The sequence below is a fragment of the Phaethon lepturus genome, unplaced genomic scaffold, assembly GCF_000687285.1.
Source record: "Phaethon lepturus isolate BGI_N335 unplaced genomic scaffold, ASM68728v1 scaffold7350, whole genome shotgun sequence".
In the NCBI taxonomy this organism is placed as follows: domain Eukaryota; kingdom Metazoa; phylum Chordata; class Aves; order Phaethontiformes; family Phaethontidae; genus Phaethon; species Phaethon lepturus.
In genome coordinates this window covers 53,024-74,308 of record NW_010514016.1, presented here as the reverse complement: position 1 = coordinate 74,308, position 21,285 = coordinate 53,024, and the positions used below count along the sequence as shown (strand labels likewise).

The following is a 21,285-nucleotide window of genomic DNA, read 5'->3' as shown; positions in this document are numbered from 1 at the left end:
GACAGGGGATAAAAAGTATTAAAAAACCTCATGGGTCAAGATAAGGACAGGGAGATTGCTCACCAATTTACTGTCATGAGAAAAACAGACTTGAATTGGGGAGGATTAATTTAATTTATTGTCAATTAAAATACAGTAGGACTGTGAGAAACAACAACAAAACTAAAAGCACCTTCCCCTCAACCCCACCCCCTTCTTACCAGGCTCAATGGGTCCCTCCCACAGGCTGCAGTTCTTTAAGAACTGCTCCAGCCTGGGTCCTTTGTACAGGGTAGAGTCCTTCAGGAACAGACTGCTCCAGTGTGGGTCCCCGACAGGTTGCAGCTCCTGCCAGAAAGCCTAATCCAGTGTGGGCTCTCCATGGATTGCAGCTTCCTTCAGGACATTTCCACTGCTCTGGCATTGGATTCTTCACAGGCTGCAGGGCGGATATTAACTCCACTGTGGTCTTCCATGGGCTCTAGGGGGAAAGCCTACCTCACCATGGTCTTCTCCACAAGCTGCAGGGAAATCTCTGCTCTGGTGCCTAGAGTGCCTCCTACCTCTCCTTTACTGACGTTGATGTCTGCAGGATTGTTTCTCTCCCATTTTCCTCACTGCTCTCTCTTAAAGCTGTTGCACAGTGTTTTTAATCTTTTCTTAAACATGTTATCAACAGAGGCACCACCAGCATTACTGATGGGCTCAGCTTTGGCCAGCGGTAGGTCTACTTTGGAGCTGGCTGGAGCAGGCACTGTCTGACATGGGGGCAAGCCCCTGGTCGCTTCTTACAGAAGCCACCCCTGCATCCCCTCCGCTACCAAAACCTTGCCACATAAACCCAATACAGTTAGACAAAGGACAGGTTTTCAAAAATATTTACTTAAAATTCTGTGTTCTCTTTACGTAGATTTTTGCAAAGGTCCAGTCACAGAATCTTTGGGTTGGAAGGGACCTTTAAAGGTCATCTAGTCCAACCCCCCTGCAGGGAGCAGGGACATCATCAAGCAGATAAGGTTGCTCAGAGCCCCATACAACCTGACCTGGAATGTTGCCAGGGATGGGGCATCTACCACCTCCCTGGGCAAGCAGTGTTTCACCACCTTCATTGTGAAAAACTTTTCCGTATACTTCGTCCAAATCTACCCTCTTTTAGTTTAAAACCGTTACCCTTCGTGCTATCACTACAGGCCCTGCTAAAAATTCTGTCCCCACCTTTCTTAGAGCCCTTTAAGTACTGGGGGGCTGCAGTAAGGTCTCCCTGGAGCCTTTTCTCCTCCAGGCTGAACAACACCAACTCTTCTAGCCTTTCTTCATAGGAGAGGTGTTCCGTCCCTCTGATCATTTTTGTGGCCCTCCTCTAGACCCCCTCCAACAGGTCCATGTCTTCCCTGTGCAGAGGGCTCCAGAGCTGGATGCAGTACTCAGGTGAGGTCTCCCCAACATGGAGTAGAGAGGCAGAATCACCTCCCTCGACCTGCTGGCCACACGTCTTTTGATGCAACCTAGGATATAGTTGGCCTTCTGGACTGCGAGCGCACATTGCCGGCTCATGTCCAGCTTTTCCGCCACCAGTACCCCCAGTCCTCCTCAGCAGGGCTGCTCTCAACTCCTTCATCCCCCAGCCTGTACTGATACTGGGGGTTGCCCCAGCCCAAGTGCAGGACCCTGCACTTGGCCTTGTTGAACCTCATAAGGTTCACACAGGCCATGCCACGAGCTTGTCCAGGTCCCTCTGGGTGGCATCCCGTCCCTCAGGCGTGTCAACTGCATCACTCAGCTTGGTGTCGTCTGCAAACTTGCTGAGGGTGCACTATATCCCACTGTATGTGTCATTGATGAAGATATTTAATAGTACTGGTCCCAGTAAGGACCCCTGAGGGAGATGGAGATCACTGATCTCCATCTGGACATTGAGCTGTTGACCACTACCCTCTGGGTGCAACCATCCAACCAATTCCTCATCCATCAAACAGCCCACCCATCAAATCCCTGTCTCCCCAATTTAGAGAGAAGGATGTTGTGTAGGACTGTGTCAAAGGCCTTACGGAAGTCCAGGTAGTTGACATCGGTAGCTCTTCCCTTGTCCACTGATGTGATCACTCCATCATAGAAGGTCACTAGGTTGGTTAGGCAGGACTTGCCCTTGGTGAATCCATGCTGGCTGTAGTCCCGAGTCAGTCGTAAAACTTGCTTTGATATTAAGCACCAAAAAAATTTCTGTCACTTAGCTGATGAGTACTATAACTGAAGTTTATAACTATTTTTGTAAATTTGATTGTGTGTAATTTGTGTAAAAACAAGTTACAGTTTACACAGGAACAGATGCGATAACTGCTAACTGCCTGGCTAATTAAATATCCTCAAAAACAATTTTTAGCTAAAACATTGCATGTCTTTATTTTAGTGTTAACTCAAAATGAGATTACCCAGGTGTAATTTGATTGAGCAAATGTTGAAAATGCTTTAGAATGCTTTTGAAAGTTTATTCATACTTTCTGTTGGCTCTTCTTTTCTTAAGGCAATTAAATACCTTAGGTGGGCCTTATCTCAGGCGGGCCAATATGAAAGGTAAATATTGTTGTCTTTTTTAATGTAAACCTGAATTTTCTGCTGGAAGTTTAGTTGATTTGCTATATGCTGAATAATTCAGAATTTTACATTATGTTGGTCCTTTTTGAAGGGCAAGTTTTTTATAGTTCAGTAACTGAATGGATTGGATGTAGTAGATGTGGTATTTTTATAGGATGTCTAGAACTAAGTTTTAGACGTCTTAACCCTCTTACCCCCAAACTTTCTGTTTAATCATTTATTTTTCTGCTCTGCTCCTAAACCAATATTTATTTATGAGCCTATTCACTTTTCTCCTATAATTAGTGAATGCAAATTCTTTCTTCCCTGTCTTCCCTGTTATTTTTTTTTTCCCAGGTTATAAAGATACCTGAGTTTCATCCTTACGAAGGGAACCCAAATGCATTTTATTTTCTAAATATCTGTAATATATGCTGTACCTGTCACAGCCATTTGGCATTACTTGTTGATGCTGTGCTCAAGAGCAGTCAATTTGGGCAATTGAATGTTGTCATTTCCTTGACATATCTTTTGTCCTTTTTTTTTTTTTAAATTTATCACTAATCACAGAATCACAGAATGGTGGGGGTTGGAAGGGACCTCTGAAGATCATCTGGTCCAACCCCCCTGCCAAAGCAGAATCGTCTAGCACAGGTTGCACAGGAACACTTCCAGTTGGGTTTTGAAGGTCTCCAGAGGAGGAGACTCCATAACCTCTCTGGGCAGCCTCTTCAGTGCTCCGTCACCCTCACAGTAAAGAAGTTTTTCCTCATGTTGAGGTGGAACTTCTGTGCTGCAGTTTATGCCCATTGCCCCTCGTCCTGTCACTGGGCACTACTGAAAAGAGACTGGCTCCATCCTTCTGACAGCCACCTTTCAGATATTTATAGACATTGATAAGGTCACCTCTCAGCCTTCTCTTCTCCAGACTAAACAGCCCCAGGTCTCTCAGCCTTCCCTCATACGAGAGGTGTTCCAGTCCCTTAATCATCCTCATAGCCCTCCATTGGACTCTCTCCAAAAGTTCCCTGTCTCTCTTGAACTGGGGAGCCCAGAACTGGACACAATACTCCAGATGAGGCCTCACCAGCGCAAGAGTAGAGGGGGAGTGTAACCTCTCTCAACCTGCTGGTCACACTCTTCTTAATGCACCCCAGGATACCATTGGCCCTCTTGGCCACCAGGGCACATTGCTGTCCCATGGATAACTTACTGTCTACCAGGACTCCAAGGTCCTTCTCCATGGAGTTGCTTACCAGCAGGTCAACCCCTAACCTGTACTGGTGCATGGGGTTGTTCCTCCCCAGGTGTGGAACTCTACACTTGTCCTTGTTAAATTTCATGAGGTTCCCCTCTGTCCAGCTCTCCAGTCTGTCCAGATCCCGTGTTGGTGGCAGCAGAGTCTTCTGGTGTATCAGCCATTCCTCCCAGTTTTGCATCATCAGCGAACTTGCTGAGGGTACATTCCAGCCCTTCATCTAGGTCATTGATGAAGATGTTGAACAAAACTGGACCCAGTACTGATCCCTGGGGAGCACTACTAGCTACAGGCTTCTAACTGGACTCTGCACTGGTGACCACAACCCTTTGAGCTCTGCTTTAGCCAGTTCTCGATCCATCTCTCAGTCCACTCATCCAACCCATACTTCCTGAGCTTCATTATGAGGATGTTATGGGAGACAGTGTCAAAATAATGTCAGTGATCTCTGCTTTCCATAGTCTATTGGCCATTATCAAGATTTCAACAGATGTGGGCATGATTTGGCATCCTGTCTTCACAGATGTTTTTGGAGAACAACAAATACACATGATTTTGACTCTTCACATTTGTATTTCCTTCTGAGAATCCAAAACCAATCTATGTTGTATCTGAGTAAATGACTGACTCTTCTTTTGGTACAAGTGCTCTGCCTCTTTTATGTTACTGAGGTTTCATTTTCTAAATAAGCTGTTCTATGTATGAAATAATTCATGGAAGTAATTAAAAAACTGCTGAAATTAATTTTCTGATTTCCAAATAGGTACAGGGATTGAGGAAGATAGTTACTGATTTGCAATATATTTCAAGGCTTGTCATAGAGGTGAAAAAAATCTGTGCAGGTTCTGACTCAGGCTGTGTTAGGAGTTAGATTAGTTCAGTTGTCTAGAGCCACTATAGATTACTTTAAAACTAGTGCTTCTTTAGTATACAAACAAATAATGTGATTTTCTGTTTTTTATTCAGAGAGGAACGTTTTAACCATGGTGAGGTAAGGTTCTTTTTCTGCACAATTTTTTTTTTGTATGTTAATGTGAATACTCAATATTGAAATACAGATTGCAATGGTCTGATGCTGATACATGGTTTATTTGAAGGTATTTGCATCTTTTTTTCCCCCATCTTAAATTTGGTCCAGTATGCCACCAGAATAACTCTGGAATGTTGATCAAAAAATATACTAGCTAATGGTGGGGTGGCAGTGCAAGAGAGGAATCGTTTGAGCTTTTGTTGTAGCAGTACAGAAAGACACTGAAATCATGCTAGACCTTCTGTTTTCCCCATATAGACTGAGGAGGAGATTGGTACCTTTACTGGAGATTCATGTGACAGATAATGTTAAAATTGTGTTTTGAAATATGCCATAATGAAAACAATTCTACGTGTGGTTCTTTTGATAAAATTATGCAAAAAATGTAATTGAATGGCTGCTTTCCTGTGTGGTTTATTTATTTGCAATTAACTCAGCAAGGATAGTGCAAAACTTTCTTAACGACCGTTTTTGTGGTTTGTGCTATGAGAGAAATCTCATGCCATTCAAAATATGATAATCAATGAGATAAAAGCACTGATTGCAAAAATGCCTCTATGATTCACCTCAACATTTCCACAAGTAACATAGATTCAATGTTAGGAGTGGTGAGTGACATCTCTGATGCTTTTTAACCTTTTCTGAGAGTACTAAAGCAAGCTGCCTGTGCTTGTGTGAGTACCAAGGATGAATTTATTTGCCTCTCATTTCATAGTTAAATATTTTAGATATTAAATAGCAAAGTCATTTCACTTCTATAAAGAGGTTATACAAAAAATTTTACATATATTATTGTGTGTTTATGTTTCAGGATCTTTTGTATAGCTAGACATTTCTCCCGCTCCTTTTGGTTTTCATGCTAATGTTTATCCTTCTTGTTGTTCCATAGCTTAGCATACTGCATACACTTTAGAAAAAAGGCAACAAAGTCCTTAGCACTATCTGAAATGTGAAGATCTTTACTTTGACTTGGATTCTTTTTTCAGACAAGCTTGTCACTTAAACTGTACTGATAATGTTGTATGTTTAAGACGCAAATGAAAAGTATGCAAATATTATGATTCTGTGTGTTTGTTTTTGGTTTTTTTGCAGCTGGTATACCATGCGCTGCAGCTGTTGGCATACAGTGTCCTAGCAATTTTAATCATGAGACTAAAACTGTTTTTGACACCACATCTGTGTGTTATGGCTTCCTTGGTGTGTTCAAAACAGGTAAGGTCTTTTTTTAATCCTGTAGCTATCTCAGTACTTACAGTATTACGCAGATATTTGTCCTAAAGTAAATTTCTGTGTGTAATTGCTGAATCTGAGTGTACCAGTTAAAAATAAACCTGTCAAAATATATGATTACACAAGTTCCATTCTCCCCTCTACCCAAATAAAGCAAATGTCTTGTTTTATGCAACTTGTCCAATTGCATGACTATGAGTTAATATGCTGTATATTAAGCTTGAGCATAGGGAGACATACACTGGATTTTAATGTATGTAGACATTTCTATGCCATTGCAAGTTTGTTACTGACTATTAATTTTATCTAAACAGTGTTTGACTTTGTTTACACTGTATTTTCACAACTCATTAGAGCTTACTGCCTTGCATCTTTTTTTGTGTATTCTCTCCAGAAGTACAGTTTTGAAGTCTTGCATGTTGAAAACATTTCAGCCTTAAAAATCAACTCATATGCCTAACTCAGATTTAATTTTCTTAGCTTGAAATCATGCATAACATAAAACGTTACTAGATTTTCTCCAGATACAAAAGGTGTTAGAATTGGCTTTCCATGTTTCAGCATCTGTGTTTTTGAGATGTGAACTTGATTGAATCTGTATCTAAATAGCTGTTTCAGAAGCTTACAGTTGCAGCAAAAGTAGGGTAAGCATTCCATTGTCTGGCAAGGAGACAGGGAGGTAGATTGGAAACTGGCTGAACGACTGGGCCTAGAGAGGTTAATCAGTGGTACTGATTGAAGGCCAGTAAATAGCAGTGTACTCCAGGGGTCAATACTGGGTCCAGTCCTGTTCAGCATCTTTGTTAATGGTCTGTATGATGCGACAGAGTACATCTTCAGCAAGTTTGCTAATGGTGCAAAGCTGGGAGGAGTGGCTCTGGTGGTACACCAGATGGGTGTGCTGCCATCCAGAGGGACCTCAACAGGCCGGAGAAATGGGCTGGCAGGAACCTCATGCAGTTCAATAAAGGGGAGCTCCAAAGTCCTGCACCTGGGGAGGAACAACCCCAGGCACCAGTACATGCTTGGGGCCTGACCAGCTGGAAAGCTGCTTTGCAGAAAAGGACCTGGGGTTCTGGTGGACACCAAGTTGAACATGAGCCAGCAATATACCCTTGCTGCAAAGAAGGCCAACAGCATCCTGGGCTGTGTTAGGAGGAGTGTTGTCAGCAAGTTGGGAGAGGTGCTCTATTCAGCAATGGTGAGGCCACAGCTGGAGTGCTGCGTCCAGTTCTGGGCTCCCCAGTAAAAGAGAGACAAGGACATACCAGTACAAGAGAGACATGGACATACTTGAGACAGTCCAGCAAAGGGCCACGAAGGTTATTAAGGGACTGGAGCATGTCTCCTATGAGGAAAGGCTGAGAGAGCTGGGACTGTTGAGTCGGGAGAAGAGGAGCCTCAGGGCAATCCTATCAGCATTCTCCTGGAGAAACTGGCGGCTCATGGCTTAGACAGGTGTACTCTTCGCTGGTTAAAGAACTGGCTGGGCGGCCGAGCCCAGAGAGTTGTGGTGAATGGTGTTAAATCCAGCTGGTGGCTGGTCACAAACGGTGTTCCCCAGGGCTCGGTTCTAGGGCCGGTCTTATTCAATATCTTTATAGATGACCTGGATGAGGGGATCGAGTGCTCCCTCAGTAAGTTTGCAGATGACATCTAGTTGGGTGGGAGTGTTGATCTGCTGGAGGGTAGGAGGGCTCTGCAGAGGGATCTGGACAGGCTGGATCGATGGGCCGAGGTCAACTGTATGAGGCTTAATAAGGCCAAGTGCAGGGTCCTGCACTTTGGCCACAACAACCCCATGCTTAGCCCTCCTGTTTCTGAAAACGACCCCATGCAACACTAGAGGCTTGGAGTGGCTGGAGAGCTGCCCAGTGGAAAAGGACCTGGGGGTGCTGGCTGATAGCCAGCTGAACATGAGCCAGTAGTGTGCCCAGGTGGCCAAGAAGGCCAACAGTATCCTGACCTGTATCAGAAACAGTGTGGCCAGCAGGAGTAGGGAAGTGATTGTGCCCCTGTACTCAGTACTGGTGAGGCCGCACCTTGAATCCTGTGTTCAGTTTTGGGCCCCTCACTACAAGAAGGATGTTGAGGTGCTTGAGCGTGTCCGAAGAAGGGCAACGAAGCTGGTGAGGGATCTGGAGAACAAGTCTTACAAGGAGTGGCTGAGGGTACTGAGGTTGTTTAGTGTGGAGAAGAGGAGGCTGAGGGGAGACCTTATTGCTCTCTACAACTACCTGAAAGGGGGTTGTGGCGACGTGGGTATCGGTCTCTTCTCCCAAGTAACTAGTGATAGGACGAGAGGAAATGGCCTCAAGTTATGCCAGGGGAGGTTTAGATTGGATATTAGGAAAAATGTCTTCGCCAAGAGAGTGGTCAGGTATTGGAACAGGCTGCCCAGGGAGGTGGTAGAGTCACCATCTCTGGAAGTATTCAAAAAATGTGTGGATATGATGCTTTGGGACATGGTTTAGTGGGCATGGTGGTGTTGGGTTAATGGTTGGACTTGATGATCTTGAAGGTCCTTTCCAACCTTAATGATTTTGTGATTCTGTAACATGTACAAATACCTGAAGGGAGGGTGTAAAGAGAACAGAGGCAGGCTCTTTTCAGTGATGCCAGTGACAAGACCAGAGGTGATGCGCATTGAAACACAGGAGGTTCCCTCTGAACACCAGGAGACACTTTTTCACTATGAAGGTGACCAAGCGCTGGCACAGGTTGCCCAGGGAGACTGTGGAGTCTCCATCCTTGGAGATACTCAAAAGCTGTCTGGGCACAGTCTCAGGCAACTGGCTCTAGGTGGCCCTCCTTGAGCATGGGGGCTGGACCGGATGACCTTCAGAAGTCCCTTCCAACCTCAGCCATGCTGTGATTTTGTAGAAAGTGTTATTTACATCACACAAAATAAGTATCCCACACTGAGAATGTGAAAGATTATGATTAATAGTGAGCTGGGCTTACTAACTAGAAAACAAATTGGAAAGATGAGATGGGGAACTCGTGAAAATGTCTGTATGGAGAACATCACCATGAGGGTGAGTGGGAGAAAGAATCCAGGTCTAAGAACCGTTGTGGACATAATACAGAAGAAGGAAAAGAGAAAAATATTTGATAGACTGAGGAAACTAGCAATGGCTGGGGAAGAAAATTAGGATTTTAATGAAAAACCTGAGTTGTTAGGTTTGCTGTTCTTGAAAATTGAAGAAATACAAGAATAACATTACAAAGCTCAGTACTCAAAATCCGGAGTGCCAGAACCAATGGTGTATGTACAGCCTTTTTCTGGCTGCCTTGTGCATATGCAATATGATACAGACTATAATGCCCGATACATGTTGTTTTTCCCACAATATCTGTGGTTGGAGCCTGTCCTAAAGGTAAATTAGGGTTGTATGGTGAAGACAGTTATTGGTTGTGGAACATCTGACACCTGTGTCCTACAACCAAAGGTGAGTGAATGAGACAGAATTATGCAAAGAGGAGAAAGTTGTCCCATGTTAAGGCAGTTGAACATATGACTGTTTCCCAGAAAACTGGGTTGATTCCCTGGATGTTCTTTCAGGGAAGGACACTTCTTGATAGTGCTGGACAGGCTACGCAGTATCAGTGTGCTTCAGTGTTGTGCTCATCACTTTCTTGTTGCCTGTTTTGTTACTTGGCATAGGTAAAAGTGCTGTTTGCCAACATCAAATGAATCTGTACAGTGAACATATAAAATGCTAAAATCCTCTTTAAAAAGTAACTTTATTTACTTTTCCTCTATGCTCTTGCTATTCCCTAAGATTCCAAGGTGTTCTGTTTCCCAGCTCTTAGTAGTTCTTGGAGTATTAGTGCCCTTTTAGGTGGTCTGGTTGTTTAAGTAACAGCAGTTACACCATGGTTAAATTCTTCTGAATGAACTTCCACAAGAAGTTTCTGAGTAATTTGAAATGAGGCTGCTTTTCAAAAGTCAGAAAAGCAAAAAGTCTATCTTCTTTTAATGTACGATTTCTAGATAACAATTACAATAAATTAATTCTGTCCAAACTTAATTTGTTTTTAAATCTTCTTGTTTTAACTCTGTGTTCTGCCCCCCCCCAAAAAAAAAAAAATTGATGGGCTTTTCTGCCCTGTCATTGAAAAATTTTTGTAGAATTTTCTAGTGAAGTTTAAAACTAAAAGTATTTCTATGTTTTGTGCCACAGGGAAAGGCCTCTCAGCCCTCTGAGAATTGAAAAACAATAGAATCTGAACTTTTTTTTTTTCTGTATGGAGAGAAATGATCTCTGGAAGATAGGAGAAAGTACCTTGCAACTGGTAATGACTAAAAGATGAGCTGCTAAGAATGGTGTCTATTAATATGTAGCCTCGTTTTGCCTTTTTCTATATAGTAAGTTAGTTGCTATATAGCAAATTAGTAAAATTTTCAGATGGTGATATCTTTACTTCTCTTTTGTTAAAGCACCTGAGTAATGGCACTACAGTGATTCATCATGGATCATTGTGGTTTTCGTTTTAGTACTGCAGCTAAGGTCGTCAGGTCAGTTAATGAAAACTGGTGCTTTTGGTAATCGTTGCATTTTGGATCTTGGAGGATGCCACATCTTAACACTGTGTAAATATTGGAAGAAGGACAGGTTCACAGGATTTTATCAATATTTTCTTTTCTTCTGCTTCTGAGTGCATTTTGGCCCTTGGGTTGTTCTCCTGTTTTCTGTGGTTGTAGAGTGACAGTAAACTTCTCAGGAAGCTACGGATTCAGATGTATAATCTATTCTGGGAGCTGCCCCTGTTGGACCAGATGGCTCAGGTCCAGTGAGTTTTTTTTTGTGCTCCTTTGCAGCATCATGGAGGCACAGTTGTCTTGAAAGAAATAGGTCTTGAATGCTAGGGAAGGTAAGGCTTTAGATTACTGCCGTTTGGACAGTTCTTCTGTGCAGAAGATGGTGTATCACCAGCTGCCCCATATAATAAGGCCTGTGATTATCCTGGCCCTGGCTTGGGCCTTAGAAGTACATGCCTGTGTTCAAGAGTACCCAACAATGAAAGTAAAAATAGAATAAATTCCCTTGTGTTGTTACCAATGAAGGTTCCTTAGCCTTTTTGGTGTGTTCCCTAGGTTGGTGCTGATACCTGTAAAAGACAAGCCAAATTTTTTCTGGTCTGACTGATGTATGCCTTCTTTAGTAGGGAGTGGCTGGCAATTTTCCAGGTAATACATGACTGGCTTCAGCATGAGAGAGGAACACTGGCCCGTCAGGCTGTTGAGCCACTATTGATCAGATCACTTCTGCTCTGACTTAAGCAAGCAAAGGGATAAGAAAAACTTTTTTTTTTTGGGGGTAGGGTCAGGAAAATATCAAGTGGTTTTTAGTGAGCTTTTTCTGTCCTACTGGCTGAAGCAGAAGTAGTATTTTGAGGTTGAAAAATCTGACCATATGTGCAATATAGATTCAGAAAAATTGCTGTGATGGAGGGAGATGAAAAGGGGAAGATGGGACTTGTGAGCAAGCAATTAACACTTTGTACATTTATCATTATGTAAAGTTTTAGATGTTTGCCTAAAGGATAAGTTAATAAGCAACAGTTTGTTTTTACAGCTGTAAGAAAAATTCAAGCAAGTTTAACATATGTAATTATCTCATTGTAATTACGGTCAACACTATCCCTTCCTCTATCAGACCATGAAAGTTTACCTGCAGTGGTATGTTAGTATAACTAATTTATTTTGAGGCTATAGATCAATAACTCATTAATCAGCTTCCTTTCAAAATATATCCTTTTATTAGTGCACAGTCAGCCTGAGGTGAACATTTCAAATGCAACCCAAAAACGAACAAACAGGCAAAAGCCATACTAGAATTATTCTGCACATGGAAAAGGAATTTTTTATGTTGTGTTCTTTCAGCCCATTGCATGAATCTGTGTACTTTCCATTACCTCAATGTTGCAGTTTGTGGCACCCGATGGACAATAAAAGTTATAACTCTCTACATCCACACATTTCCCCTTTCTGTTAGGAGCAATTATACTGTTCTGAGTGGAAATTTTGAAAGAAAAGAAAAATAGCTGGAGAAAGACTTAACATAGTCGCTTGTCAAAAAGAAATAAAAACACTTGAATTGATAGAAAAAACACACAAGGAACAGCATCCTGTAAAAGAAATGCTTCTTTTGCATTGCATATATGTTCGACCATTCTAAGCTCTTTATGTAAACAAAATAGTAGTAAATTTAGATACTCTGAACATTAATGAGGTTTTATAAAAGCGTGATAGGAATGTGATTTTTCTTTGATTTGAAAAACCATGGAACTTAATAAAGAATTCCAAAGTTTTAACATGTTCTTGAAGTGACATTTTTGTGACTTGGTAAAAAGGTTTGTTCATGTGGAACAGCGTACAAATGAATTTATTTCCCTTCACCCTTCCAGACCTACACAGTCGTCAGGCATATTTAGTATATTAAGTTTCCCTGGATAGTACTGCTGTTCTTGCTCGAGTGTTTAGCAAGTCTTTGAGGATGAGAGTAGAGTGCACTGCATTTTTGGAGAGGTGGTTGGGAGTTTCAATAATCTTAAGTAGTTTACAGTTAGTTTATAGCAAAGATAGCATACATTGATGTCTAATTGGTGTAGTCAGCATAGTGGGCCGTTTTACTGTGAAACTCTATTTTGTCATTTCATGTTTTAATTAAAAAAATGGGTAAAGGTACTCTGAAATATATTTATTTAGTGCAGGTTTGTTATTTTTGAAACATGGAGCCTTACTTCTAATTAACAATAACTTGAGAAAAAAAAATAATTCATACTTTGTCTTATTTAAGGTTTAGGTCAGATATGGATGAGATAAAGTGTTCTTCCTCAAACTAAGCTTGGAAATAGCAAATTTGGTATTTCTTTCCTACCCTTTTCACATATTTATGAGTATTTGCTTAGAGCCTCTGGCAAACAATCTTTAGTAAAAAATGAAAGGGCCATTTTTTTCAGTTCAAGAAAGGGGAGAGTAGGATATAAAGCAACATTAACCTTATGTCCCCAAAGTCTGCACTTCTGATTTCTGTTTTTGGAAGTTTGCAGTACAATCTCTAATCCATATACTACAGCTAGAAACTGTTGATGTAAACAGCAGATAAAATACTGTAAAAGTGCAGTTAGTATTACTGAATCATCTTTACTTGCAGAATTGACATTTTAATGAAACTTTAAAAGCTACATTAGTGTCAATTTTCTTTTTTGTTTTGTAGAATTACAAATATAGTACACATGAATACTTCTTTTGAGGTCTCATGGAAGTTTAGTGGAGAAGCAATAGCAGAGATGTTTCATATAGTAATGTATGTTAGGTTCCTTATAGAGAAATAAAAATGAGTTATGCTGCATTCAACATTACGGAATTGTTGTCTAGAAATTAACTGATTCTTGCATTTCAGTTATTTGGATGGCTCTTCTGTAAAATCCAGCCCAAAACATTGGTCTTTGCTATTTTAGCATTGATGGCAATAGAGGGATCAGCAAACCTTCAAACTCAGTGGAATATCATGGGAGAATTTAGCAATTTGCCACAAGAGGAACTTTTAGAGTGGATAAAAGTCAATACCAGACAAGGTAACCTATTTAATAATGTATGATGTTCCCCATTTACTGTGAGATGTAACTATAGAACTTGGTATGAATGGCTGCAGAAGTATTGCTACTATCTGTGGCCTTGCCTTGGGACTATCCTAAAGCCATGGTTTAGTCACATATACAGGTCCATATAGAAGCTATCTCAAATGAAAAAAACATCAAAAGCTTGCTTTGTTAGACTCCAGGCTAACAGTCTGGAAATTGTAGCCACTAGTGGTGTATTTCTACAACAAAAGTAGAAGAGAATTCAAAGTGTGTGTGCTGTGGTTGCATGCATCCTTTGACTAAAATGAGTAAAAGGGTCAGAAAACTAGCTGGAAACAAAGTAGTTAACTTTCTAGCAGGAAAATACTTTCAAGCTGAAGTGAACAAAGATTTTTTTATTGCTCATTTAACAATGGTGTAAGAAGTGACAAATAAAAACATGTTGTCATAATGACTATGTTATTCTACCCATTCAAGAAGAATAAGATGTATTAAATTTCTGTTCTTAGATGTTTAGTTATCTAATGACTTGTATTGAGTTTGAGGTTTAAAAAAAAAAAAAAGATTTTGTGCATCTCCTGTTAGCGCCATGTAGGGCCTTTTCAAAAAGAGTACCCTACCTACAGGATTACTGTTGAGATATTTGAAGATTGGTTCTCTGCTTTTACTGCTTGATTCTTCATTTTAAAAATGTCTTTAATGCTGTATTTCAGATGCAGTTTTTGCAGGAGCGATGCCTACGATGGCAAGTGTTAAATTGTCTACGCTTCGTCCTATTGTAAATCATCCTCACTATGAAGATGCAGGATTAAGGTAAATTTAAAAGTTGAGGATTTACTTTTATTTGCTATTAATTCTCTTAATGTTCGTGGTATACAGTAGGAAAGTAAGGAAAATTTGTTAAAACCCCATAGAACTCAATTTGTTATTTTAGTCAGATAGAAAACACATGCAGTATTTCTTCAGGATTTGTGTTTCTCAGAAAGGATATACTGCAGAATAGATATAGCTTCAAACTTATATTCAGAAAAAAGCAGAATATAATTATGGAATTGGAATTAACGTATACTACTATATCCTTTCTTTATTCTCGTTACTCCTGACATTGTAGACAGACTTGAACTTTTTCCTCAAGATAGCCAGTTTAGTTATTCCTGTTAGCTTTCTGTGACTGGTTGTAATTTATTTCATTATAATATATCTAATTATTGAAATATTAAGTCAAGTTGAAACTGAAATTTTGTAATGGGTTTACTGAGTTTTGTACTTTGTTATTTTCAAAATCAGGATAGTTTTATAAATTGAAGTTGATTTATCTGAAGAGGTCATTAATTTCTTATTTTAATTTTAATATCATAACATCATTTTTTGGTAATTTGGTAAAACTGGTTAAAAAAAACCACAACAAGACAACAAAAAAATAGAGAGAGAGAAAGGGGCATTTTACATGCCTTAGCTCTCTGTCTGTTATTAACTGGCTTTAACTTTTGGTCAGCCCTAAATTGGTCAGGCAGTTGGACTACATGATGATTGTAGGTCCCTTCCGACTGAAATACTCTATTTTATTCTACTCTAACTACAAAAATACAGGACAGGGCATGTTTGGGGAAAATAAGCTATCATACAGTAAGTGATAAAATAAGCGTGATACAGCATCGGAAAAGGATCAGGAGTTAACGTCATGGTTTCCACAACCAAAAGGGGGATATTACTGGGTAATATAAACAGGATCATGGTTTACAAGTGATGATTTTGCTTGATTCAACATAGGCAGACATCAGATCTTGCGCTCTGCATTTAAAAAAAAACTGAAAAAGGGCAATGAGTATGGCCTTTTCCAGAGAGACTGGGCAGATGACTACTTCTGATCACCTCCGGACCAATCAGGGTCCACCTGAGAACCCTGAACATGTACAAGTCTATGGGACCTGATGAGATGCATCCCAGAGTCCTGAGGGAACTGGCTGATGCAATTGCCAAACCACTCTCCGTGATACTTGAAAAGTCATGGCAGTCAGGTGAAGTCCCTGTAGATTGGAAAAAGGGAAACACTGCACCCATTTTTAAAAAAGGTAGCAAGGAGGACCCTGGGAACTACTGACGTGTCAGCCTCGTCTCTGTGCCGGGGAAGGTCATGGAACAGATCCTCCTAGAAGCTATGCAAAGGCACATGGAGGTCAGGTGATTTGAGACAGCCAGCGTGGCTTCACCAATGGCAAGTCCTGCCTGACCAACCTAGTGTCCACTGATGTGGTCACTCCATTATAGAAGGCCAAGGGAAGAGCTACCAGTGTCCTGTCTGGACTTCTGTAAGGCCTTTGACACAGTCCTGCACAACATGCTTCTGTCTAAAATGGAGAGATACGGATTTGATGTGTGGACTGTTTGGTGGATGAGGAATTGGTTGGATGGTTGCACCCAGAGGGTAGTGGTCAACAGCTCAATGTCCAGATGGAGATCAGTGATGACTGATGTCCCTCAGGGGTCCTTACTGGGACCAGTAGTATTAATATCTTCATCAATGACACATGCAGTGGGATATAGTGCACCCTCAGCAAGATTGCAGACGACACCAAACTGAGTGATGTCGTTGACACGCCTGAGGGACGGCATGCCATCCAGAGGGACCTGGACAAGCTCATGGCATGGCCTGTGTGAACCTTATGAGGTTCAACAAGGCCAAGTGCGGGGACCTGCACCTGGGTTGGGGCAACCTCAGGTATCAGTACAGGCTGGGGGGTGAAGGGATTGAGAGCAGCCCTGCTGAGAAGGGCTTGGGATTGCTGGTGGAGGAAAAAGCTGGACATGAGCCAGCAATGTGCACTCACAGCCCAGAAGGCCAACCGTATCCTGGGTTGCATCAAAAGCAGCATGGTGAGCAGGTCGAGGGAGGTGATTCTGCCTCTCTACTCCATGTTGGGGAGACCCCCACCTGAGTACTGCATCCAGCTCTGGAGCCCTCAGCACAGGGAAGACATGGACCTGTTGGAGAGGATCCAGAGGAGGACCACAAAAATGGTTGAGGGGATGGAACACCTCTCCTATGAGGACAGGCTGAGAGAGTTGGGGTTGTTCAGCCTGGAGGAGAGAAGACTCTGGGGAGACCTTATTGCAGCCTTCCAGTACTTAAAGGGGGTTTAAGAAAGATGAAGACAGACTTTTTAGCAGGGCAGGGCCTGTAGTGATAGGACAAGGGGTAATGGTTTTAACTGAAAGATGATAGATTTAGACTGGATATAAGGAAGAAAAAATCCACAATGAGGATGGTGAAACACTGGTTGCCCAGAGAGGTGGTAGATGCCCCAACTCTGGCAACATTGAAGGTCAGGTTGGATGGGGCTCTGAACAACCTGGTCTAGGTGAAGGTGTCCCTGCTCATTGCAGGGGGCTTGGACTAGGTGACCTTTTGAAGATCCCTTCCAACCCAAACTATTCTGTGATTCTATGAAGGTTGTTTCTAGCCTTGAATATTATATGGTGAATGCATTGCTTTGACATCGTTACATTTTCTTTTCACAGTAACCAGAGATTGTGTTACAAAGTTGTGTACAGATACAGAAAAATCAAAGGGCTGTTGGAACAATTATACCATTGTTCTTGGTATAATTATATTTGTGAAGAGGCAATCACATTAAAACAAGTAGCACTATTAATTTAAACTTTGTTTTAGCCTTGTTATCTTGTGAAATAAAAAGCCTTTCTGTCCAGTCTAAAGTTAATGCTTACATTTTCATGATGTGTTGCTAGCTAACTTTTGTATTTCCCTTTTTGAAGGGCCAGAACTAAAGTAGTGTATTCCATGTACAGTCGAAAACCTGCAAAAGAGGTAAAAAGAGAATTGATAAAACTGGGAGTGAATTACTACATTCTGGAAGAGTCATTGTGTGTAAGCAGAAAAAAGTGAGTAATCTGTCTTTCTCAAAAGACTGACATGCCACTCAAATACGTAGTCTAAGATTCGTATCCAGTAGTAGTTTTGAAATGCTGATCTGTGCTTTATTAAGTGTCCAAAATACATTTTTGCCCAGCATCTCCAGATATATTAGTAAGTATAATTAACTTGACCCACATTAGTAACCTTGTGGTCTTTGTGTGTACCTGAGAAGCTGTGTTGTATGTATTTTCAAACTTCACTGTAACATACAGAAGAGATTCATAAGTGAGACAGGTCATTCTTTGATGGCAAGAACAGATGTGTGTTCATACTGGGTTTTCAGTATATATAAAAGGTGTAGAGTAAAAGACAGTTTGAGCACCAAAATTTTATCATATTTAAGCTGTCCTTAAGAAAAAGCGATGCTGCTTTTTTTTTTCCCCCCAAGTTCTCTTTTTGACCTTTAGAACACAATTAGTTTGGATTTTTTAATATTATTTTATTTGCATTTAGAATAAAATTAAATTAATCTGTTCTATTTCTTTGCTATTATCTTTGACAAAATTAGGAAATTCTCAGTAGTTCTACCTTCAAAAGATAAATGCACAGGGAATTGATGTTGGTTATGTGCCTTAATAAAAAAGCAAGGAGTTACTACCTTTTTTTATAGGTGTTTTATTTCCTGAGTTTTCTTTAGAAATGTTAGGAGTGTGAACATCACCATCTGTTTTACAGGAAGTTGTAAAGGTGTCCGATAATTTATATTGTATAATTTGTGTTGTTTTATTTGCTTCCTCCTCCAAATTAATTCTTACTAATCATGTAACCACAAAAGCAGGTAAATTTTACATATTCTCAATACTATTTTTTTAATTACTACTATATTTATTGATTTTTCTACTCTGCTAAGAATTTCTAGTACAAATACAACCTTAAAGTGTAGAAGGCACAATCAAGTTTTCATGGGTGGTGTATAAAACTGAGTTCAGCAAGCTGTATGCTTTTTGATGGCATTTCTTCATTTCTCTTTTCATATTCCTATGTTTTCTAGGCCTGGTTGCAGTATGCCTGAAATTTGGGATGTTGAAGATCCTGCTAATAGTGGAAAAATCCCTTTATGTACCCTTATGAGCAAGGATTCCAGGCCATATTTCATCACAGTATTTGAAAATAGCAATTACAGAGTCTTGAAGATTCCAAAGGAATAACATTTCAATGCAAAGAACCATCTCTTTCAACTTTTTAAACTAGTAACTATAAGAATGCTAAATCAGAAATACCTTTTCTACTAGACTTAAAATGGAAAAATGTGTATTTTATTATTTACCGTTTTAAGTGAATTCTGATTATAGAAATATCTTAAACCTAACAGTTTGGATTTCTATTTCAGGGTCAGTCCCTTGAGATTTGCTATGCAAATGATTATATGTTTGCACATTTTATTTAACACTGATCCAAAAAGAGTTAAAAGTAGCTATGGGAAGTAACTCCATTCTCAAAATCAATGATGTTGTGAAATGGGACTGTCAGAATGTCTTAGCAAAGCAAGTTTGTTTAATGCGTTGGTGCTAGCAGTGAGGAACAAAGGAATGGTGCTATAGCATCTGGCATCACATTTCTCGTGTCACTTTCATTACTCATCTCCTTTCTGGAAAAGGTGATACTAGAAATTCTCTGAAGTCACGTAGTTTTACCAGTCATGTCAGAGAGAAGTAAATTTTTTCCTTGAGAGGATTAAGAACAATTGTCATGTTGGATCACTTAACACATGCTTTTAAGCTTGCTTTTGAAATGGAAAAGTTTGTAGGCAGACTTGAAACTTCATTATTTAGGTGCATGTTCTTGGAATCTTACTGATATTAAAAAAAAAAGACTAATAAGGGTAATATTTGCAGTGAGCAATAGTTTAGCTTCTCGGTGTCCAAGGATTTTTAGCATTCTTATGCATTCAGAATAAGCTGGCATGATAAACGTGAAATGTTTAAGGAAAAATTCTTTATTCAGGAAAAATATGTCATAGCCTTAGAAAGAAACTAAAATAAATCCTTCACTGCCTTAACTAGACCTTCAGCGCCTAACTTGGTAAGAAATTACTTTCAAAATTTATGCCCTGTTTTCTTTCCCCATTTATTCAATCCTTCTGGGATTTTATCAGCATTAAAGAAAAGTTAAATTTAACCCAATTGTGATATGGGTGTAGTCAGTTGTATCGGTATAATTGCTGCAAAAATATTAGACTCGTTCTGCAGTTTTTCTGTCATCTCGGTGTCACACCAATATTATAGGTTGTAAAGAATTTAGAGAATTCACTTTCCAAGATACCCAGTGCAAGGACACCCTTTAGTCGTTTAACTGACTTGATATAGTTATTATATGTTTGTTGACATTGGGAAGTATCACAGTAATTGTGATTCTGCAGTCGAAGACTTTTGAAGTCTAATGTTTCTCTGTATATCATTCAAGTTTTGGCTTTGTTTTGGCTTGGGTTTTTTTGTTCAGACATCAGTCTATTGATATGACGGGTCTTTTTAGCCCTAATAGCATCTAGCAATGTTAGATGCTATAGGAATAGCATCTGTCACGCCTATAGCAGTATCAATTAAATGGGAACCTATGATAAAGTAGTAGTGTGACAACTGATCAGTATTCTAAGACTTCTTATTTTTTAAAAATCTGTTTTATTGAGAGGGTGAGGGAGAATGGCTGAAAATGCATTAGCTTTTTAACTTTTACAGAGTAGATTTTGGAAAAATTTCTATAAGGAAACTATCACAAAAAGGGCTTTTGGGAAGTCACTTTTTAAAATGTTAACTGAATTCAAGGAAGCAGGAAAAAATCTTTATATAAACATTGTGACTAGTGTTACAGCACAAAAAGGTACTGTATTTTTATGAAGTTTAATGCCAACTGTTGACATGTAGTTAATGTGGTTAAATAAAAAAGAAAAAGATGGAAATTGTCCTCATGTTTCTGACGGATGTTGCATTTCTGCTCTTACGTCTATTGAACTGAAGTTTAATGCAGTTGCCACAGCAGATATGACTGAAGCTGAACCCTCAACTAAACGCACGGAAGGGCTTCAGATAGTTAAACCAAACCCACACACCTCTTTCCAGCCTCCTTTCTATTTGGAATGTCAGTCCAGGAATATGTGAAAAGGCAGTGAGAACACATCCGATACCAATTTTGGGAAAGCAGTTTGAAATTATTCTCTTTTTGTTCAACGTTTCTAAATGCGAGTAATCAAGAGTGAAGCCCAAATACTGGTAGACTAAAGAAACGTTTGAAAGTTAATGCTTCCCACGTGATGAGGAGGCTGCTGTTGCTGAGTACATGGCCAGACGCTGTTTGTAAATTTTCATCTTATGTTGAGGGTATGATACTATCCCTCTCTTTGAACTGGTCTTAAACCCAAATAAATATTGTCATCTAATGTTGAGATGATAAAATCTAGTAATGGAAAAATATGAAGTAAAAAATGCAATATATATGATTGTTGGGAAGAAACGTGGGAATTCATGAATTGGGTGTTACCATGTTATGGATTTCTTGTCATCTCAGTAATTTGCTCACAATTCCGAAGGAAAGAATTTGTGTTTAAATGATACAACATTTTACATGTAGGAGCACCGTGTTAATATTATGCTTATCACTGTAAACTGAACCAGAAAATGGGAGTTTGAGATTTCTTAGCTGTCACTGAAGTTGTTTTTCCCTTTGCAAGATCCTAATCAATAAATCTGTAACTCA

At 40.0% G+C, this 21,285-nt stretch overlaps 1 protein-coding gene across 1 annotated transcript in view; it reads left to right on the top strand.

Moving 5' to 3' along the window:
* DPY19L1 (dpy-19-like 1 (C. elegans)) overlaps positions 1-19,426 on the top strand; it is a gene marked incomplete at its 5' end in the record, with an annotated part of 48,684 nt that extends 29,258 nt beyond the window's left edge. Inside the window, 7 exons of the mRNA XM_010291748.1 lie at positions 2,501-2,550; positions 4,775-4,799; positions 5,931-6,050; positions 13,481-13,655; positions 14,375-14,474; positions 17,436-17,561; positions 18,587-19,426. Of these exons, the coding sequence (XP_010290050.1) occupies positions 2,501-2,550; positions 4,775-4,799; positions 5,931-6,050; positions 13,481-13,655; positions 14,375-14,474; positions 17,436-17,561; positions 18,587-18,743 (753 nt within the window). The remainder of the gene's footprint in view (positions 1-2,500; positions 2,551-4,774; positions 4,800-5,930; positions 6,051-13,480; positions 13,656-14,374; positions 14,475-17,435; positions 17,562-18,586) is intronic.
* Between the last annotated feature and the right edge of the window lie 1,859 nt (positions 19,427-21,285).